The sequence below is a fragment of the Camelina sativa genome, chromosome 2 (assembly GCF_000633955.1).
Source record: "Camelina sativa cultivar DH55 chromosome 2, Cs, whole genome shotgun sequence".
Lineage (NCBI taxonomy): Eukaryota > Viridiplantae > Streptophyta > Magnoliopsida > Brassicales > Brassicaceae > Camelina > Camelina sativa.
In genome coordinates, this window is record NC_025686.1 from 25,762,824 (window position 1) to 25,781,730 (window position 18,907).

The following is an 18,907-nucleotide window of genomic DNA, read 5'->3' on the forward strand; positions in this document are numbered from 1 at the left end:
CTTCGATTTCGTTTCTTGGTTCAACAAAACCTAATCTTTCCTCGTTTATTCCTTCTTCGAACGTCCTTCACCGGCGAGGTGTCCCGCTTCCTGCTTTGAAACTGAAGAAAGTTTCAGTCTTGCCGCGAATCGTGCACAAGAACAGATTAATCAGAGCTCAGTGCTCGGATGGATTGAGAGCAGAGGAAGACGATGGGTTTGTGCTAGAAGACGTCCCTCACTTGACCAGATTCTTACCTGATTTACCGGTATATGAAAATCTCTAACTTCATCAAAACTTCTGCAATGGAGATTTAAGGATTTGATTGGGTGTAATATGTTAGTTCACTTAAAAAGGTAACAACTTTTGTGTTGGGTCAATGTTAGTTCCCCTAATCTATGATTTGTTATTGGTATATCACAGTCGTACCCAAATCCATTGAAAGAAAGCCAAGCATACGCCATTGTTAAGTAAGTTAAAGTTTCTACATGGCAAAGTTAAGTAAGCTAATAAATCTGTCGAGAGTTGTAATGTGTTCTTCATACTGTTTCTGTTGTAGGCGAACCTTTGTCACTTCCGAAGATGTGGTTGCACAAAATGTAAGCTAGCTCTTATTTTGTTTTTATTTGTACGCTTTAATGCTTGCTCAAGTTCCTCCATCTTTAGATTGTAGTCCAGAAGGGGAGTAAACGAGGAGTACACTTTAGGAGAGCAGGGCCTCGAGAAAGAGTATGATTTCGTCTTAAAGTCTTTAACTTTGTGAAGTTTCTTCGTTGCTGAAACCTGTTAAGTTTTGGTTTTCTTAGGTGTATTTCAGATCAGATGAAGTAAAAGCTTGCATAGTGACTTGCGGGGGTTTGTGTCCTGGAATCAATACAGTTATACGGGAAATTGTATGTGGATTGAACAATATGTATGGTGTCAATAACATTCTTGGCATTCAGGGAGGATATAAAGGCTTTTACTCTACAAACACTATGACCCTGACGCCTAAAGTAGTTAACGATATTCATAAACGCGGTGGTACTTTTCTTCAAACCTCAAGAGGAGGACATGATACAGCCAAGATTGTTGATAACATTCAAGATAGAGGAATAAATCAGGTAGCTTACATAACTGATAATCCATTTTCTCGTTTTTATTTAAATTGAGCCATACTAATATCTTGTCAATGTGTAAATCAGGTGTATATTATTGGAGGTGATGGGACACAAAAGGGCGCAGAGAAAATATACCAGGTTGTTCATGATCACATTGTATTACTATTTGTTGCGTAATTGTATTGATACTTGCTTCATATTCTGTGAAGGAAGTCGAGCGACGTGGTCTTCAAGTGGCGGTTTCTGGCATTCCCAAGACCATTGATAATGATATTGCTGTAAATATGCATTGATAGCTTTTAACTTAAGGGTCTACTTGTCTCTCATATTGAGTTTCTCATACACTCTTCTTCACCCATTTTTTTAGGTGATTGACAAATCTTTTGGCTTTGATACCGCTGTTGAGGAAGCACAACGAGCTATTAATGCCGCACATGTAGAGGTTGAGAGTGTAGAAAATGGAGTTGGTATCGTTAAGCTCATGGGAAGATACAGCGGTAGACATTCTGAGGCACATGCTGTCTACTTTCTTATGTGAATATGAAGTTTAACTTTTCGTATAAATTTTGCAGGTTTTATAGCCATGATTGCAACTTTAGCAAACCGTGATGTGGTAATTGATTATTTTGATTGTTAAGTTGTCACTATAAAACTTCCCTATATTTGTATAACAATGGCAGCTTTGGATGCGACAGGATTGTTGCTTGATTCCAGAGTCTCCATTTTTTCTTGAAGGAAAGGGTGGACTCTTTGAGTTTATTGAACAACGACTTAAAGAGAACAGGCACATGGTCATTGTGATAGCCGAAGGAGCTGGACAGGATTATGTTGCTCAAAGCATGCGTGCATCTGAAACCAAAGACGCGTCAGGAAATAGACTTTTGCTTGATGTTGGTCTTTGGTTGACTCAACAGATAAAGGTATTGGTCGAAACATTAAAGTTAAGAACATGGTTTCTAGTTGTTTTCCTCAAACATTTAAGATAAGTTTTGTGATCACAATGTTGCAGGATCACTTTACAAATGTTCGGAAAATGATGATAAATATGAAGTACATAGGTATATCTTCAGATACACTGTCTCTACCTTGTTAACGCTATTCTTGTTCATTTCATGACCTATTTACATTTACTTATTGAACAGACCCGACGTATATGATAAGAGCAATACCGAGTAATGCATCAGACAATGTCTATTGCACTCTTCTTGCCCAAAGTGCAGTTCATGGAGCAATGGCTGGGTACTCAGGTTTTACTGTGGGACCAGTTAACAGCAGACATGCGTACATACCAATTTCTGTAAGCTTATCCTTTTAACTTCGCTTATCATCCTGAGACTAATTTTACCATTGAGGAGTCCTAAACCTTTGCGATTAAAGTGAATCCCATGAATTTTTTTTAACTGCGTGACATGTTTTACTTCTGCAGCGGGTGACTGAAGTGACAAATACGGTGAACTTAACGGATAGGATGTGGGCTAGACTCCTTGCATCGACAAATCAACCGAGTTTCTTGACTGGGGAAGGGGCATTGCAGAATGTGATGGACATGGAAACTCAAGAAAAGATTGACAACATGAAGATATCTTCTAGCTAAAAAACAGGTCAGTTGATATTCATCAACTGTTCCACATGTAAACTAAGACATATATGCATAAAAGATAGCTTTATCAAACCACGAGTTATATCATTGATTATAAGAATTCTTTGGTTTACTTATTCATAATAATAATACTCAACATTCATCTAAGGGATGAGATTGAGATGTTAATACATATCTTTCTCTGTTTACTTTCTATTTTGCAACTTGTGCATCTCCCCTGTCTTTAGCTGTTGCGTGTGGTCCATCCAGTTCCTTGTCATAATTAAAAATGAATGCTGACTTGTACCCAACCATGAGACAAAACTCTGGCTGCTACACATTCTTTAACCTTGGTCCCTCTTGCAACTTGTTCATGTAATCAGTTTCTACTGATTCACGCTTTCTGGAGAAGTGAACTACAAATTACCTCAGTGATATCGGATACTGGAGTCACTGTATGATACTGATTGTGCCATTGGATTAAAGTTTCTCTTTTTAGGCTTATGTTAAGATCTTTTAGGCTGAAGTTGGATTAAGTACCATAGAACTAGATTAGTAGTCGATCTATTTAGGTCCTCTTCCCAGGAAGTTTAATTCCTGAAAAAACAGAATTTGGAACAAGAACTTTGCTTCTAGAACCTTAAGCTCTTTAAGACATGAGAAAATAGACAAGGTTCCATTGTTACAGGAACTTTTAGTACATATTTTGCAAGAGTTGCTTTTTTTTTTTCAGTACACTAATCTAATATTTTCTTGGCTCTATACAAGATGCTACACATACTTACGATATTAACCTATATATATACTAATAAAACATCACTACTCCCATTAGTTTGATGAAGATGATGAAGTACTCGTTCTTGTTCCTCGAGGCTGCGGTACATCGCTTCTCCTTCTCTTCCGGCATGAATTGACCGGAGCATCATACTTTCCAGCATCCAAAGGAAAGTTGAGGACAGCTTTTCTTCCCCTGAGCTTAAAAGCTGCATAGTCATAAGCCCTTGCAGCATCAATATCACTCTCAAAAGTGCCCAACCAAATCCTGGATCCTTTCTTGGCCGGATCTCGAATCTCTGCTGCAAATTTCCCCCATGGCCTCCTTCTCACGCCTCTGTAATGTCTCGTCATCTCTTCAAACCTCTTTGTTTTTTTCCGGTTCGAGACAGTCTCAACCTCAGGTGAAGTTGTTATTGATGATGATGATGATGATGACTCTGCTTCCACTTGCAGAAACTCTTGGACATAGGAATCAGGATCAAGAACAGGGGAACTAGGTTCCAGTTTAGGAACTGGTGGGTTAAAGGTTTCTAGAGACCAGAGTCCTGAGACAAAAGCAGTATCATCAAAGACAAAATCTTCAATGAAATCATCAGGGATCATCAAGTCGTCAAACAGATGTTTCTGTAGCATAACATCCATATCAGAGCTTTCCTCCAAAGTCGCCATTCTTATTTTACTTTTCTTTTCTAGACAAGACAGGAGAAGAAGAAGAAGAAAAAGTTTGCTAGTGATATGTATGAATAAAAAAGTTTTGATCGTTTTGTGGGCTATTATATAAGGAAAGGGAATCCTAAACAGGTGTTTTCGCAGCCATGGGTGAGGTGTCGCACAGGTCTCTCTCTCTTGTGTCTCACTGTTTAACTCTCTGGGTCCAATTCTTATCCATTAAACATTTATGGAGACAACTTAAGATATTTTGTCAGGACCTTTCAAGTTGTGCCAACTTGATCTTGTCTATTATGATGGTGACAAATATCACTATCATCCATATTTGATTCTTCTCGAGTTTGATCCCTTTGAGCACGGTTCGAATCCTAAGTTATGATTTTTCTTTTAAACTCTAAAATAAACTCTAAATATCAAAAGATATTTTGCATTTTTCACATTAGAGTAAAACAATAAGATGATATTATGCAGTGCCTTCCCTAGGCCTGGGCAAAATACCCGGATCCAAATATCCGATCCGAACCCGATCCAAAAAACTCAATCCGAACCCGTATCCGAAATTGTAAAATATCCGAACGGGATCTAAATCTCTAAATCCGAAAACCTGAATCTGAACCGAAATCGGAACGGATATCCGAATATACCCATATTATTAATATATAGTAGTAATATTTATAATTTTAATAATATAAAATGTTCAAAATATTCAGATTTCTAGATATTTTCGATAATTTGAAGTATTTAAACTGTTTCTTAGTAAATTTAGGTAAAAATACTCTAAATTTTTAGATATATTGCGTATTATTAAATAATTTAGACTAAATTAGATACTAAAATTTTGAGTTTTGTGAACTTCAGGTAATCGGAATCCGAACCCGAAATACTCAAACCAGACCCGATCCAAATCCAAAGTCTAGAAATACCCGAATGGGTCCTATACCTCTAAATCCGAAAATCTGAATTATCCTAACCGAACCCGAATCGAACGGGTACCCGAATGCCCTGGCCTAGCCTTCCCTAATAACTACCACCACCCAAAGAGGAGAGACAAATTCATCAAATTGCTTTTTCTTGTAGGGTTGTCTTGCCTATCTACTTGCTAGGATATGATTTGAAGCAACTTGATATTTTCTTTGTTTCTACTTAACTTCGATCGTATAGGGCTCCACTTATATGAACCAAATCTTACCCTCTTGCTCANTCTCTTGTGTCTCACTGTTTAACTCTCTGGGTCCAATTCTTATCCATTAAACATTTATGGAGACAACTTAAGATATTTTGTCAGGACCTTTCAAGTTGTGCCAACTTGATCTTGTCTATTATGATGGTGACAAATATCACTATCATCCATATTTGATTCTTCTCGAGTTTGATCCCTTTGAGCACGGTTCGAATCCTAAGTTATGATTTTTCTTTTAAACTCTAAAATAAACTCTAAATATCAAAAGATATTTTGCATTTTTCACATTAGAGTAAAACAATAAGATGATATTATGCAGTGCCTTCCCTAGGCCTGGGCAAAATACCCGGATCCAAATATCCGATCCGAACCCGATCCAAAAAACTCAATCCGAACCCGTATCCGAAATTGTAAAATATCCGAACGGGATCTAAATCTCTAAATCCGAAAACCTGAATCTGAACCGAAATCGGAACGGATATCCGAATATACCCATATTATTAATATATAGTAGTAATATTTATAATTTTAATAATATAAAATGTTCAAAATATTCAGATTTCTAGATATTTTCGATAATTTGAAGTATTTAAACTGTTTCTTAGTAAATTTAGGTAAAAATACTCTAAATTTTTAGATATATTGCGTATTATTAAATAATTTAGACTAAATTAGATACTAAAATTTTGAGTTTTGTGAACTTCAGGTAATCGGAATCCGAACCCGAAATACTCAAACCAGACCCGATCCAAATCCAAAGTCTAGAAATACCCGAATGGGTCCTATACCTCTAAATCCGAAAATCTGAATTATCCTAACCGAACCCGAATCGAACGGGTACCCGAATGCCCTGGCCTAGCCTTCCCTAATAACTACCACCACCCAAAGAGGAGAGACAAATTCATCAAATTGCTTTTTCTTGTAGGGTTGTCTTGCCTATCTACTTGCTAGGATATGATTTGAAGCAACTTGATATTTTCTTTGTTTCTACTTAACTTCGATCGTATAGGGCTCCACTTATATGAACCAAATCTTACCCTCTTGCTCCAATTTTGTTAAATTAGTTCATCCTTCTTAATTTTATAATAACAATCTAAGATAATATTAATTATACACTTTTTATGGATGCTTTGTAGATATAATCTTAAGACGGCATTATCTCTCTATTTGATTGGTGTGTTCTACTTCTACTATTGAAATTCTGAAAAATCTAGTTTTTCGTTTAGATTTGTGTGTAATCAACTCATTATTGTGTTTTCCACTTTTCGCTTTCATACTACTTGTATAGCTCCGATTTAATTTCTCAAATTTTACAATCTATTGACTTTAGCAGATGAAAGGTACGACTTAATTAACAAAACAAATGACTAAATATATTTTTTAATACAAAATTTAATAAAATTTTCAACATCCAAATATTCTTCTCCCAAAAAAAAAAATTAATGAATAAAATGATTGGTAATAATAATAAGGGAAGTACTAATTTGATAGTTGCACACTACCGCTACCTTTATATTATATACAAACAATTAAATGAAATAATGAGAGTGACGCAAGTGAAGACGTCATCGTCCGTTGACGTTTCCGAAGTTCAAGTGACGGAGATGACGGAGAAGTTGGGGGACGTCGGAGATAACGGAGGAATACTGAAGATACCATCTCCTGCTCCCACATCCCAAAACCCCATCCAACTTGACGGCGTCAAAGGTACCGTCTCAACCTCATCCTCCATCGTCGTCTCCGACGTATTACTCTCTTCTTCCTCCTCCACTTTAACCCTAGCCGCCTCCTTCTCCTCTTCCGGTGGAGGAGAACTGTTAACCCTCTTTCGTTTCCCTAATACGTCCTCAAAACAAGTTTCGGACGTAGCCCTAATATCGAGAGGAAAATTCAAGATTGCTTTTCTTCCACGCAACTTAAACGCTGCTTGGTCATAAGCTCTTGCAGCTTCCACGGCTGTGTCGTAAGTCCCAAGCCAAATCCTAGAACCCTTTTTGTTTGGATCTCTGATCTCCGCTGCGTATTTACCCCACGGCCTTCGCCTCACTCCCCTGTAGTGCCTCCTCTCTTCCTCCTCTGTTATCTCCGTCTTTGTTGAGACCGTTCTCGGGACGGATAGATTCGGTAAAGGCGGTTTACGTCGGTTAAGAGTCGAGTTCGGTTTAGGGGCTTGATTGGTAAAAAGAGATGGTTCAGTTTCATGAAACGTAAAACCGGAAACTTTGGTTTCATTGGAAGCAAAGTCTGTGAGAAGGTGTTGGCTTATGAATTCGATGGCTAAAGATTCTTGTTTAGTTGCCATATCTTTACTCTTGCTTGATTAAGCAACTATCTTGATGTGTTTTCGTAAATGAGTGGAAGTGGGAAGAAGAGTGACGAGGAATATGGTGATATATAGTACTGCAAGGTGAGAGTAGGTTTAAAACTAAAGAGAGGGTTCGAGGGAGTTTCGTGGATCGGACCGAGAAAGATCATACTACCTTGTCTTGGACTTATTAATCATTTTTCTTTTCTTTCTCTAATAGTATATATATTTCGTCGTTTTTCTTTCTTTTGTTCTTTTGGGTTAAGTGGACTTTTTGTCATTTAAAAGTACTTATCAAGTTATCATGATGACTCCTTTTGTATTTTTAATATGCACAGAGAGTTTTAAAACTTTAAGTTTATATCTACACTGGGATTATTAAGATTTTAATTTTAGTGGAATTAGCTAGTTAATTGAGATGTATTTAAAAATTGAGTTTAATGTATATAGAAAACCTATCAAAAAGTTTTTTTTTTTTTTTAATAGTACCGCCAGCTTCAAAAAGTCTAATTATAGATATATATGTGATATATATTGAAAATTACAGTATAAATTATAAAAGAAGCAGTAACGAAGTGACTTTATTGATATGCAAATACATGCTTTATTTTCCTCTTCTGTTGATACTTGAAAATTTATTTGAAATGCAGGATCAGTACATATTGCAATCCACTTAATCTCAGACATTACTCTTCCGTATGCTTGTAGATATGGTACTGTTCTATACTTCTTCTTTACGAGTTGGACTGGATTAATTTTTTACGAGTTGGCCCTGATAAGTTCTTTACAAAAAGGATATTTTTAAGTATATTGGTTTTTTTATGCTACTCGCAGGTCAGAATAATGGATTTGGAAACTTAAAACTTGGTTGATGAAAATATTAGTTATGATAATTTTTCTATACTACTTCTGCTACTCGCATGTCAGGATAATTCTTTCATGTGAGGTATTCAGCTCACATTCTAAATCTGATTGTACAAGATGGTTTGGATGTGGTTAAAGGAGCTTTGAATACAATTAGAGATATTATTAAATATGTCAAGGGATCTGAGACTAGGGAAAACTTATTTCAAAACAGTATGGAAACAGTTAGAGCATGATTATCGGAGGGTTCAGGCAGGGGTTCAGAGTCTTTTTTTTGAAAAAAATAAATCAAAAGTAGAGAATAAACGTAAGAACTCCCCTTATATAATATACTGTCTCATGGGTTAAGAGACTGATACGTGTCAGCTCTCTGTTGGGCGAACAGAAAATATAAAATGGAAAAAAGAAATTTCTCCGACTGATTTTATTATTTCTCTCTCTCTCTCTCGTTCTCTCGTTCTCTCGCGATTGAAATCTCCGAAACAAGAAAACGATTTGGAAGCAGAAGCTTCATGGGTTTGAATCGAAGTACTGAGAATGGTTTGGATTCAATTGGGAATGGAGAGAAGGCGATTCGATGGGATTGGAGAGAAGAAGATGTCGATTTGGAAGCTACTCGCCAATTGCATGAATCGAGTTTCAGTCGAATAAATTGATAGAGATTGAAGCAATTGGAATCAAAAGGTACGTTTGTTAGTACAACTGCATGAATCTCAGATTGTTTTATGATTAGGGTTCTTTGTTTTTCGATCTCAATTTAGGGTTTTTTTATGTTAGTTAGAAAATTAGGGATTTGCGTAAGTCTTTTCTCAAGTGATCCTAGATTCTATTTTGAACTCCTGCGGTAATCAAAATCTGGAGTTAATATGATTTTGACTCATATGAACGGCAATCAAAATCTGGAGTCATTACAACTTCATCAATCGTCAAAGACTTTTCCTTTCAAGAAGAAGAAGAAGAGGCAGAGCTTTTTAATCAATGGAAGGCGAGATACTCCTCAATGAGAACCTTCTTCTCCGTCCCGTCGAAGCCTCATCACCAGCCGCTGTATCGAAATCGAAATGGACTATTCTTGTACTAGCGCTGATCCTCCTCTCTTGTTTTCACAAATTCTTGTTTTCGAGACCAGTTCTCTGGAACCGAGACTTATATTTGGGTTGACGCCTTCTACTTCTCCGTCGTCACTTTGTGCACTGTCGGTTACGGCGACATTGTCCCGTCAAATCCCACGACCAAGATCTTGACCATCGTTTTGGTATCAGTCTTAAGTGGAAACTTTGTTAAGCGTTCTGCGTCGTCTTTCTCTGCGTCCCGACTGGAACTTGCTTCCTTCACGTTTTCGAGAGGTTGGATTGGTTGGATTCGGTTATCTCGGTTACGACGGTTGGTTATGGAGATAAAGCGTTTAAGACGATTGAAGGAAGGATCTTCGCAGTGTTTTGGCTTCTTCTTTCAGCTATTGCAATGGCTAGTTTGTTTGTTTACTTGGCTGAGATGAAAGTAGATCGTACTGCTGTCATGAAATTGCCCACCAGGTGAAGTTTCTGTTGTGATTAGTGAATCAGAGTTTGTCGTGACTATTTGTGAAAGATAACAACATCGTCATGACTCTTGCCTGGTAACTAAATGATGAAAGTATAGAGATGTAAATGATTAGTTTTTCTTTTTCATTTCTAGGATAAAATGTATACAACGATGATGATACTCTGTTTTGGCCTATAAAGAAGAAGAAAATATGGTGAATAGAAAGATTACTTGATCGCATTGGTTCTTTATTACTTACTCTTTGAAGTCAAACTATAAGTTAAATCGTTATCGAATGTGTTCTTTTTTATACATCTGTGTGCATTATATTTGGCAGTTGGTTCAATATAAAGGTAACTATATGAACATATGAACATAATTTAGTTAGTTGATGACTCACATCAGAGGAAACTTAGTTCATATTAACTTTTCTTAGATAAAGGATTACAATCACAAGATAACTCATATGAACTATGTATAATCAATATACGAAACTTACTGCAACCCATGGCATAACAACGAACACCCAATTCAAATAGCTCAAATACAAAGTATACATAAACCAGAACACAAAAACAGAGAGAAAGAAAAAAACGAGAGCAGATAATTTGGTTTGCCGGATGAAAATAGAGTAAAAGTTAAGCTTAAGGTTTTTCAAAAATTATTATGTTTTGTATGTTTGAAAATTAATAAAAATGGAATATTTTCTAATTTTATAAAATCTTAAATGTTTACACATTTATACCACTTCTATTCTATTTAAAATTTTAAAAGTTTAAAAAATAATATTTTCAAAAATAAGAGACCCAAAATAAGAACCTACCAATAAAAGAGAAAATTTTATCTAAGAGATCATGAGTTCTTATATTCCAAACAGTACACAATTAATTCATAAAAAATTTAAGAACTCCCCTTATATGAACCCCCCAATAAACTTGCTCTTATGATTCAATTTGATGCTCTCTAAAGCAATTCAGTTTAAGGATATCTGTCTTATACAAACTTGCAGAATTTGATAAGAATTACAAGTGGTTGCCATCTGATTTGGAATGGGAGAGAGCATAATTGATATGTGAGGTTTTGCAACCGTTTGCTGACCTTATAAAGATGATTTCTAGTTCATCTTACCCAACAACAAACTTGTATTTTATGCAAGTATAATTGTTGGCTGAGACATCATGAAGATTCTAGCTAGTGATCAAATTATTTTGCAAATGGTAGAAGAAATGAGGGAGAAATTTGACAAATATTGGAAACTACTCGTTGAATTTGTTGATTGAATTTCTGGTTCATCCGCTCATTTGACAGCTCTAATGTAAACTACTTGTTGTTTTATATCGCTTCATTGTGAATAAAATAGAGAACATTTCCAATAATTTTAGAAAGTAAGAGGCTTTTAAGAAAAATAAAAATAATAAAGGACTTAGAGAATATACATATATGAATCAAACACACCATATACATATCACCTCTTCATCTCAAGTTCTCAACTACTCAAAGTTGATACAGTTTCTAAGTTTTCAAATTGCATTTAGCTATGTCGGCCAAAACCGATCACATACGATTTTAGGAAATATCTTAAAATTGATTCAGAACAATTTCAAACAAAATGCATACACTACTCACAATAGCCTGTGTAGCACGTAGACATGCAATGGTACTAAACATAATTACGGGAAGGTGGGCGCTAGCGGGGAGGTGGGCTCTTGCAGACAGCCGCACATTCTCGTTTATTAAGATGACATGTCTTCGGATCTCCGAAACAGCAAAAACACATTTTTTGATTCATGTCTTTTGGACATAATATACGAATACACAATGATGGCCTTAACCGCTGCAGGCTCGCTTCAGAACCCTGTGCGTTTCCAACTATAACCAAACAGATCGAAAAACAAGAATTAGAATTTAGAAATATGATTACAATCGATGCTGATGATGAATGATTAGTTATATATATTCACATACATTCATGTAGAGGAACGAGGGAAATCATGAAGAGGCAAAAAATAGCAAAATGTGATGATGACATTGTTGTGTTATTCTTCTTCTCAAAAACACAGAAACGTTGTTTGCTATTTGATGGTCGAAATTCTCACAAGCAATATGAATTTATATATATATATATATTTTTTTTTTTGAACAAGCAATATGAATTTATATAGTACTAATTACGTATACGGTATACGTAGTGCATGTCTCTCGTATGGTGATCCACAAAAAACGGTTAGAATTGTTTTACTAGTTTCTTTCATATTCCCTTTTTTTATTTGTGCACAAACTTATTTCCTTTGTAATAAAATTGTTGATTATCCTCTTTTTTTTTTTTTTTTTTTTTTTTTTTTTTTTTTTTTTTTTTTTTNGAGAGTTGTTCAAGGAAACCGTTAATTTCGAGCTTTTTCCGATCTCCCATCATGGTCCATGGATACTAATTTTTTTTATCATTAATTATTTTTTCCTCAAATACATTATTAATAACCAGAAGTATTATCATTAATCGGACCTCTAAAGGCTCTAAAACCATTAGCAGAATGGTCGACAAGAATTAATGAATAATCATATAGTACCAAACAATTATAATTTATGGTTGCAAAAATTGTAGGAAACTAGTTGTTCCAAAACAAAAAAAAAAAATGTAGGAAACTAATTAAAAAATACAATGGAATAACTACAAATTTGAATGTTGAATTTGTTTCATCCAAGAAATGAAGTTGAAATTTGACCATTATAACTAAAGAAGCGACCAGGGTCAACGCCATTTAGGCAATGGCTAAAATAATAATTATTTCGTTGGATCGACGAAGGAGCTCACACATCAACTTGCCAAAATTAATATTTTATTAGTATAATACAGAATCAATTAACACAAAGGTCCTTTTATTAATCCCTGTTAGAAGAAAAATAAACGAACGAGGCAAATTAAATGTGAACAAAAAACAAAAGCAACTTAACTTGGCGTGACGTAGAGCAACTTCACTCACAAAGGTGTCAGTTACATGCATGGACAATACTCTCTTCAGACACATGCGTCGTACACGTAGACTCTTTATACAGAATCAGAGTCTTAACAAAATTTCTCTACTGCCAAATGCATTTCTTCGACACGAAAGACAAACCGCCTCTTTACGCCGGTATAGGCGCCGTATCCCTTATGATCCTCACCGGTTTAGCCTTCACCGGCATGGCCGTGGCTCTAGCCGTTATGATGCCGGTTTTTGTGGTTCTTACTTCTTAGTCCGATTCTCGTACCGGCAGTTATCACTTCAACTGTCTTGGCTACAGGTTTCTTAGCTTCTAGTAGCCTCGGAGCATCCGGAATCGCCCTCCTTGTCTGGCTCTACAAGTAATTACTTAAGTAATCAAGATTCTTACATCGCTAAAGTAATTAATTAACTCTTGCTATATATAATGGTTTAATCGTACCATTCGGTTTCAAGAAAAGCTCACAATGCATGATAGATACATATTAGAAATTGTTCATGCAATTTTTATATACGTGACGGTGACCACATTCCTATATACATATCACAATTTGTTTTTGTTTTTTTTTTTTGTTATGTTTGTAAACATTACGTGTATATGAGACGGTGTTTGTATACATATCACAATTTTTTTTTTTAAATAGTACCGCCAGCTTCAAAAGTCTAATTAAGCATATATATATGATATATTTAAAATTACTGTATAATGCATGTAAACTACACGTTGTTTTATATGCCTTCATTGTGAGTAAAATAGAGAACAGTTCCAATAATTTTAGAAAGTAAAAGGCTTAAAAAAATAACAATAATAATAATAAAGGACTTAGAGAATATACATATATGAATCAAACAGACCATATACATATTACCTCTTCATCTCAAGTTCTCAACTAGTCAAAGTTGATACAGTTTCTAAGTTTTCAAATTGCATTTAGCTATTTCGGCCAAAACCGATCACATACGATTTTAGGAAATATCTTAAAATTGATTCAGAACCATTTCAAACAAAATGCATACACTACTCACAATAGTGTAGCACGTAGACATGCAATGGTACTACACATAATTACGGGAAGGTGGGCGCTAGCGGGGAGGTGGGCGAGGTGGGCGCTTGCAGACAGCCGCACATTCTCGTTTATTAAGATGACATGTCTTCGGCACTCCGGCACAGCAAAAACACCATTTTTGATTTTTGTTTTTTGCACATAATACACGCATACACATTGATGGATCTAACCGCTGCAGGCTCGCTTCAGAATCCTGTGCGTTTCCAACTATAACCAAACATATCGAAAAACAAGAATTAGAATTTAGAAATATGATTACAATCGATGATGATGATGAATGATTAGTTATATATTATACACATACATTCATGTAGAGGAACGAGGGAAATCATGAAGAGGCAAAGGATAGCAAAATGTGATGATGACGACATTGTTGTGATATTCTTCTTCGCAAAAACACAGAAAAGTTGTTTGCTATTTGATGGTCGAAATTGTCACAAGCAATATGAATTTATATAGTACTAAATACTAATTACGTATACGTATACGTGGTGCATGTCTCTCGTATGGTGATCCAAAAAACTTATTCCCTTTTTTTTTTGTGCACAAACTTATTTCCTTTATAATAAACTTGTTGATTAACCTTTTTTTTTGTATTTTTTCTTTTCTTTTTCCTTTTAGAGAGTTGTTCATCTCCCATCATGGATACTAATTTTTGTTTTAATCATTAATTCTTTTTTCCTCAAAGACATTATTAATAAGCAGAAGTATTATCATTAATCGGACCTCTAAAGGCTCTAAAACCATTAGAAGAATGGTCGACAAGAATGAATGAATAATCATCCAGTACCAAACAATTATAATTTATGGCCGGTTGCAAAAATTGTAGGAAACTCGTTGTTAAAAAAAAAAAATATATTGTAGGAAACTAATTAAAATACAATGGAATAACTACAAATTTGCTAAAATATTTATTATTTCATTCGATCGACGAAGGACGGAAGGAGCTCACACATCAACTTGCCAAAATTAATACTATTATTTTATCTATACTAGTATTTTTGCAGTAATTTTTGCTTAAAAATATTTTTTGGAAAGTTTTTACATTGAATGCTATTTAATACTTATATTCATATCCAAACAAGTTTAGTTAATTTTCTCTACTAACCTTATAACCAAACACAGTTAAAATATTTTAAATATCATTATATATATGATGTTCTATAATTAATATAGATATTTAGAAGATTTATTTCAAATTATAAAAAAAACATTCTCCTATCATCTTTTTTTTTATTATTTTAAAATTTAAATGTAGTGAATCATCGTATAATACATAAAGTTAATAAAAAGTGTATTTTTCCTGCATATATTGTGATTTGAATTTTTTAAACAAACATATATTACTCAATTAATATAAAAAGTGTATGTGACATACATATATAGTAAATTTACTGTATATAGTAAATTATAAAATTTTAAGATGTTTATAATTTATAACTGATATATCTAAACTTAAAAGTTTAAAATTATAAATATTTAACCATATTAATATTTCAAAATTACACAAACAAGTTATACTACATGACGGATTATATGACATTACAAGATTGAATTGATACTACTAAAAAATAAACTATCAGTAATATGATAATCCAATACGGGTTAAATCCTCATTTTAATGTTTTAACAACACCAATATAAATATGTCGAATCAAACTGATTTGATTAAGATTGTAGAAAACAAAAATTATTGTGCGGTATACCACGGTTTATATATTAAATCACTAAAACTAACAAAAAAATATTAGCAAAATTAGTTTTAAAATAGTACATTAACAAATTTTTTTTTTTTAAAACGTTACCCTGTGGTACCGCGGGTCATAATCTATAATCTAGTTAGTATAATACAGAATTAATCAACACAAATCAAGGTCCTTTTATTATTCCTGTTAGAAGAAAAATAAACGAACGAGGCAAATTAAATGTGAACAAAAACAAAAGCAGCTTAACTTGGCGTGACGTAGAGCAACTTCACTCACAAAGGTGTCAGTTACATGCATGGACAATACTCTCTTCAGACACATGCGTCGTACACGTCGACTCTTTATACAGAATCAGAGTCTTAACAAAATTTCCCTACTGCCAAATGCATTTCTTCGACACGAAAGACAAACCGCCTCTTTACGCCGGTATAGCCGCTGTATCCCTTATGATCCTCACCAGTTTAATCTTCACCGGCATGGCCGTGGTTCTAGCTGTTATGATGCCGGTTTTTGTGGTTCTTAGTCCGTTTCTCGTACCGGCAGTTATCACTTCAAGTGTCTTGGCTACGGTATTCTTAGCTTCTGGTAGCCTCGGAGCATACGGAATCGCCCTCCTTGTCTGGCTCTACAAGTAAATTACTTAAGTAATCAAGATTTTTACCTCAAAAAAGTAATTAATTGTCTCTTGTTATAATGGTTTAGTCGTACCATTCGGTTTCAAGAAAAGCTCACATAATGCATGATAGATACATATCAGAAATTGTTCATGCAATTTTTATATACGTGACCACATTCCTATATATACATATCACAATTTGTTTTTGTTTTTTTTTTTTGTTATGTTTGTAAACATTAAGTGTATATGAGACAGTGTGATTGACACTTAGGAAAAAAGAGCATTCAACAAGTACTTTGCATTCGCAAGGAGTTAGGCCTGAGAGGGCTAACAAGCTGGCAGGAGGTGACAAGTGGTCAGGAGGAGATAGTCCGTTGGAGAAAGATAAGCCGTCGGATGAAGATAAGCTGCCGGGAAGAGATATGCCATTGATGGAAGACAAGCTGTTGGGAGAGGAAGATAAACCGCCGGGAAAAGATAAGCCGGCGGAGGTAGATAAACCGCCACAAATAGAGAAATCGAACGAAGGAGCTAAGCCGGCAGCAGAAGATAAACCACTCGAAGGAGTTAAGCATGCGTCAATCCCTGAGATATCAAAGGTGCTATATATGTGATATTTTTTCCATTTTTTTTATAACATTTAGAAATTGCAGGGAAAAAGAAATGTGTGCATATCAAAATTAAACTCTGTGCTACTCTAATTCTCCCTTTATAAATTGATGGTAGCTTATGGTGGTGGAGCAAAAACCACTTGTCCCCAAGTGTTACGGCCCAAGTACTTCTACTAAAAGGTCTCATCAATTTCGATTCGCCATGGATGCTAAAAGAGCACGATCTATTTTTATGAAAGAGTACCAAAAAGCTCCTCGTGTAGGAGCTTTTGCATATAAATACTTTACCTCTCGTGACAAAAAAATATGTAAACCATATTCATATATGACATTTGGGACTTGGGAGGTTATTTAAAGGGTACCAACGTTATATACAGATTAAAAGAGTCCAAACGTAAATTTATTATTTAGAAAGGTATTACCGTATTAAGGTGTTTTGTTTTGATAGTCGTAAAATTTCCGTTTTGAAAACACATCAAGACATGTGGCTTCTCTCGATTTGTCAGATTACTTGTGTTTTTAAAAAAAAATCTTTTTAGAAAATTAAACTAATCCCACCGTAGATTTGTAAGATCAACACACACTGATCGCAATAAACAAATTATTAACATTACCAAAAAAAACAAATTATTAATTTTTTTCTTAACAAAGAAGTTTCCCTGATTAAAGAAAGGAGGACTTTGTATTCCTACATTGATACACATTTCCAAATATACAATTTGAACTTAATGCGTTTAGGCTTGACCATACATGAATTAATATATCATTAAACAATACTCAAATTCATCGTAAAATTCAATAATTTTGTTAATCAAATTTTTTTTCATATTGTTTGAGATTAAGGAAACCACTGACATGTATATTATGTATATATGTAAATTTTCGGTGAAAAATTAAATATGAGATATTAACTAACATGGATTAAGATAAAAGTAAGTAAATTCCAACTGCATAAGGATTAGGATTGATATTGATAAAAATATAGGTAACTTTAGGAAACAAATTAAATAAAAAAAATTATCGAATATACGATTTAATATCTCACCTAAATACCCGGGGATTAATAATAAATGTTTAGCTGGAAACACAATCTAACGGCTGAAATCTCCCCGAATCCTATCTTAAGAAAATCTTAACCATTGATTATTGATCTTACTCTGATTTTGCTGGATTTTTTCCTTTTAAATAATTCTGGTAAAAAAAAAACTTCCAAAATAAAAAGAAGATAAATAAGGAAACGCTTTATCTCTTAAGGAAAATATAAAAAAGTAAAAAATAAAAAACCACCAAGGACATTCACAAAAAGAAAACAGCTCACGTATATCCGGATATATATCATATATATATTAACTCGGAGAGAGATTAAGATATAAATACAATTAGCCAGAGACCTAAAGATTCCCAATTTCTTGTGATCAATCGTATTTAGAAAAGAAAGAGAGATATGGTGAAGGAGACGGTGACGACGGCGAAGACTTGTTCTCACTGTGGTCACAATGGCCATAACGCACGTACTTGTCTAAGCGGTGTTAATAAGGGAAGCGTTAAACTGTTCGGCGTTAACATATCTTCTGATCCGATTAGGCCGCCTGAGGTTACGGCGTTAAGGAAGAGTCTTAGTTTGGGAAACCTAGATGCTCTTCTCGCTAACGAGGATAGTAACGGTAGCGGTGATCCAATCGCCGCCGTTGAAGATACAGGTTACCATTCCGACGGTCAGATTCAATCCAAGAAGTCCAAAACCGCTCATGACAAGAAAAAGGGTAAATTTTTTTCTTTAATTTTAAACGATAGTTTTAATTTCATGAAACTATAATATAATCGTAATTGTTACAAAAAAATAGGGAAGCCATGGACGGAAGAAGAACATCGTAATTTCTTAATCGGGTTGAACAAACTTGGAAAAGGAGATTGGAGAGGAATCGCAAAGAGTTACGTCACGACGAGAACA

The 18,907-nt window shown here is 34.6% G+C and overlaps 4 protein-coding genes, 1 long non-coding RNA gene and 1 pseudogene across 6 annotated transcripts in view; 3 read left to right on the forward strand and 3 right to left on the reverse strand.

The window, feature by feature from the left end:
* The window catches only part of LOC104738976 (ATP-dependent 6-phosphofructokinase 4, chloroplastic), a 3,968-nt gene extending 1,134 nt beyond the window's left edge, over nt 1–2,834 (forward strand). The window contains exons 2-14 of one of the 2 annotated variants that reach the window (XM_010459214.1): nt 79–248; nt 404–450; nt 540–579; nt 647–709; nt 787–1,083; nt 1,165–1,218; nt 1,290–1,358; nt 1,448–1,577; nt 1,653–1,693; nt 1,776–2,000; nt 2,090–2,138; nt 2,223–2,377; nt 2,507–2,834. In XM_010459214.1, coding sequence (XP_010457516.1) covers nt 79–248; nt 404–450; nt 540–579; nt 647–709; nt 787–1,083; nt 1,165–1,218; nt 1,290–1,358; nt 1,448–1,577; nt 1,653–1,693; nt 1,776–2,000; nt 2,090–2,138; nt 2,223–2,377; nt 2,507–2,674 — 1,508 coding nt within the window. In that variant the 3' untranslated portion in view covers nt 2,675–2,834. Of the gene's footprint in view, nt 1–18; nt 249–403; nt 451–539; nt 580–646; nt 710–786; nt 1,084–1,164; nt 1,219–1,289; nt 1,359–1,447; nt 1,578–1,652; nt 1,694–1,775; nt 2,001–2,089; nt 2,139–2,222; nt 2,378–2,506 lie in introns of both variants that reach the window. The other variant, XM_010459206.1, reaches the window with a different exon arrangement.
* LOC104738991 (ethylene-responsive transcription factor ERF107-like) lies at nt 3,290–4,296 on the reverse strand. Its single transcript, XM_010459225.2, has one exon. The coding sequence runs from the start codon at nt 4,103–4,105 to the stop codon at nt 3,488–3,490; it is 618 nt and encodes a 205-aa protein (XP_010457527.1). The 5' UTR covers nt 4,106–4,296; the 3' UTR covers nt 3,290–3,487.
* On the reverse strand, nt 6,725–7,790 carry LOC104739001 (ethylene-responsive transcription factor ERF104-like). Its single transcript, XM_010459236.2, has one exon. The coding sequence runs from the start codon at nt 7,585–7,587 to the stop codon at nt 6,877–6,879; it is 711 nt and encodes a 236-aa protein (XP_010457538.1). The 5' UTR covers nt 7,588–7,790; the 3' UTR covers nt 6,725–6,876.
* Nucleotides 12,855–14,450, reverse strand: LOC109129541. The gene is made up of 3 exons (XR_002035744.1): nt 14,328–14,450; nt 13,399–14,230; nt 12,855–13,312 (listed from the first exon to the last, which is right to left on the reverse strand). It is a non-coding gene; the product is annotated as an uncharacterized LOC109129541 (long non-coding RNA).
* LOC104739011 lies at nt 15,942–17,362 on the forward strand (annotated as a pseudogene).
* The window catches only part of LOC104739021, a 2,241-nt gene continuing 1,680 nt past the window's right edge, over nt 18,347–18,907 (forward strand). Inside the window, exon 1 of the mRNA XM_010459258.2 lies at nt 18,347–18,719. Coding sequence (XP_010457560.1) covers nt 18,401–18,719 — 319 coding nt within the window. The 5' untranslated portion in view covers nt 18,347–18,400. The remainder of the gene's footprint in view (nt 18,720–18,907) is intronic.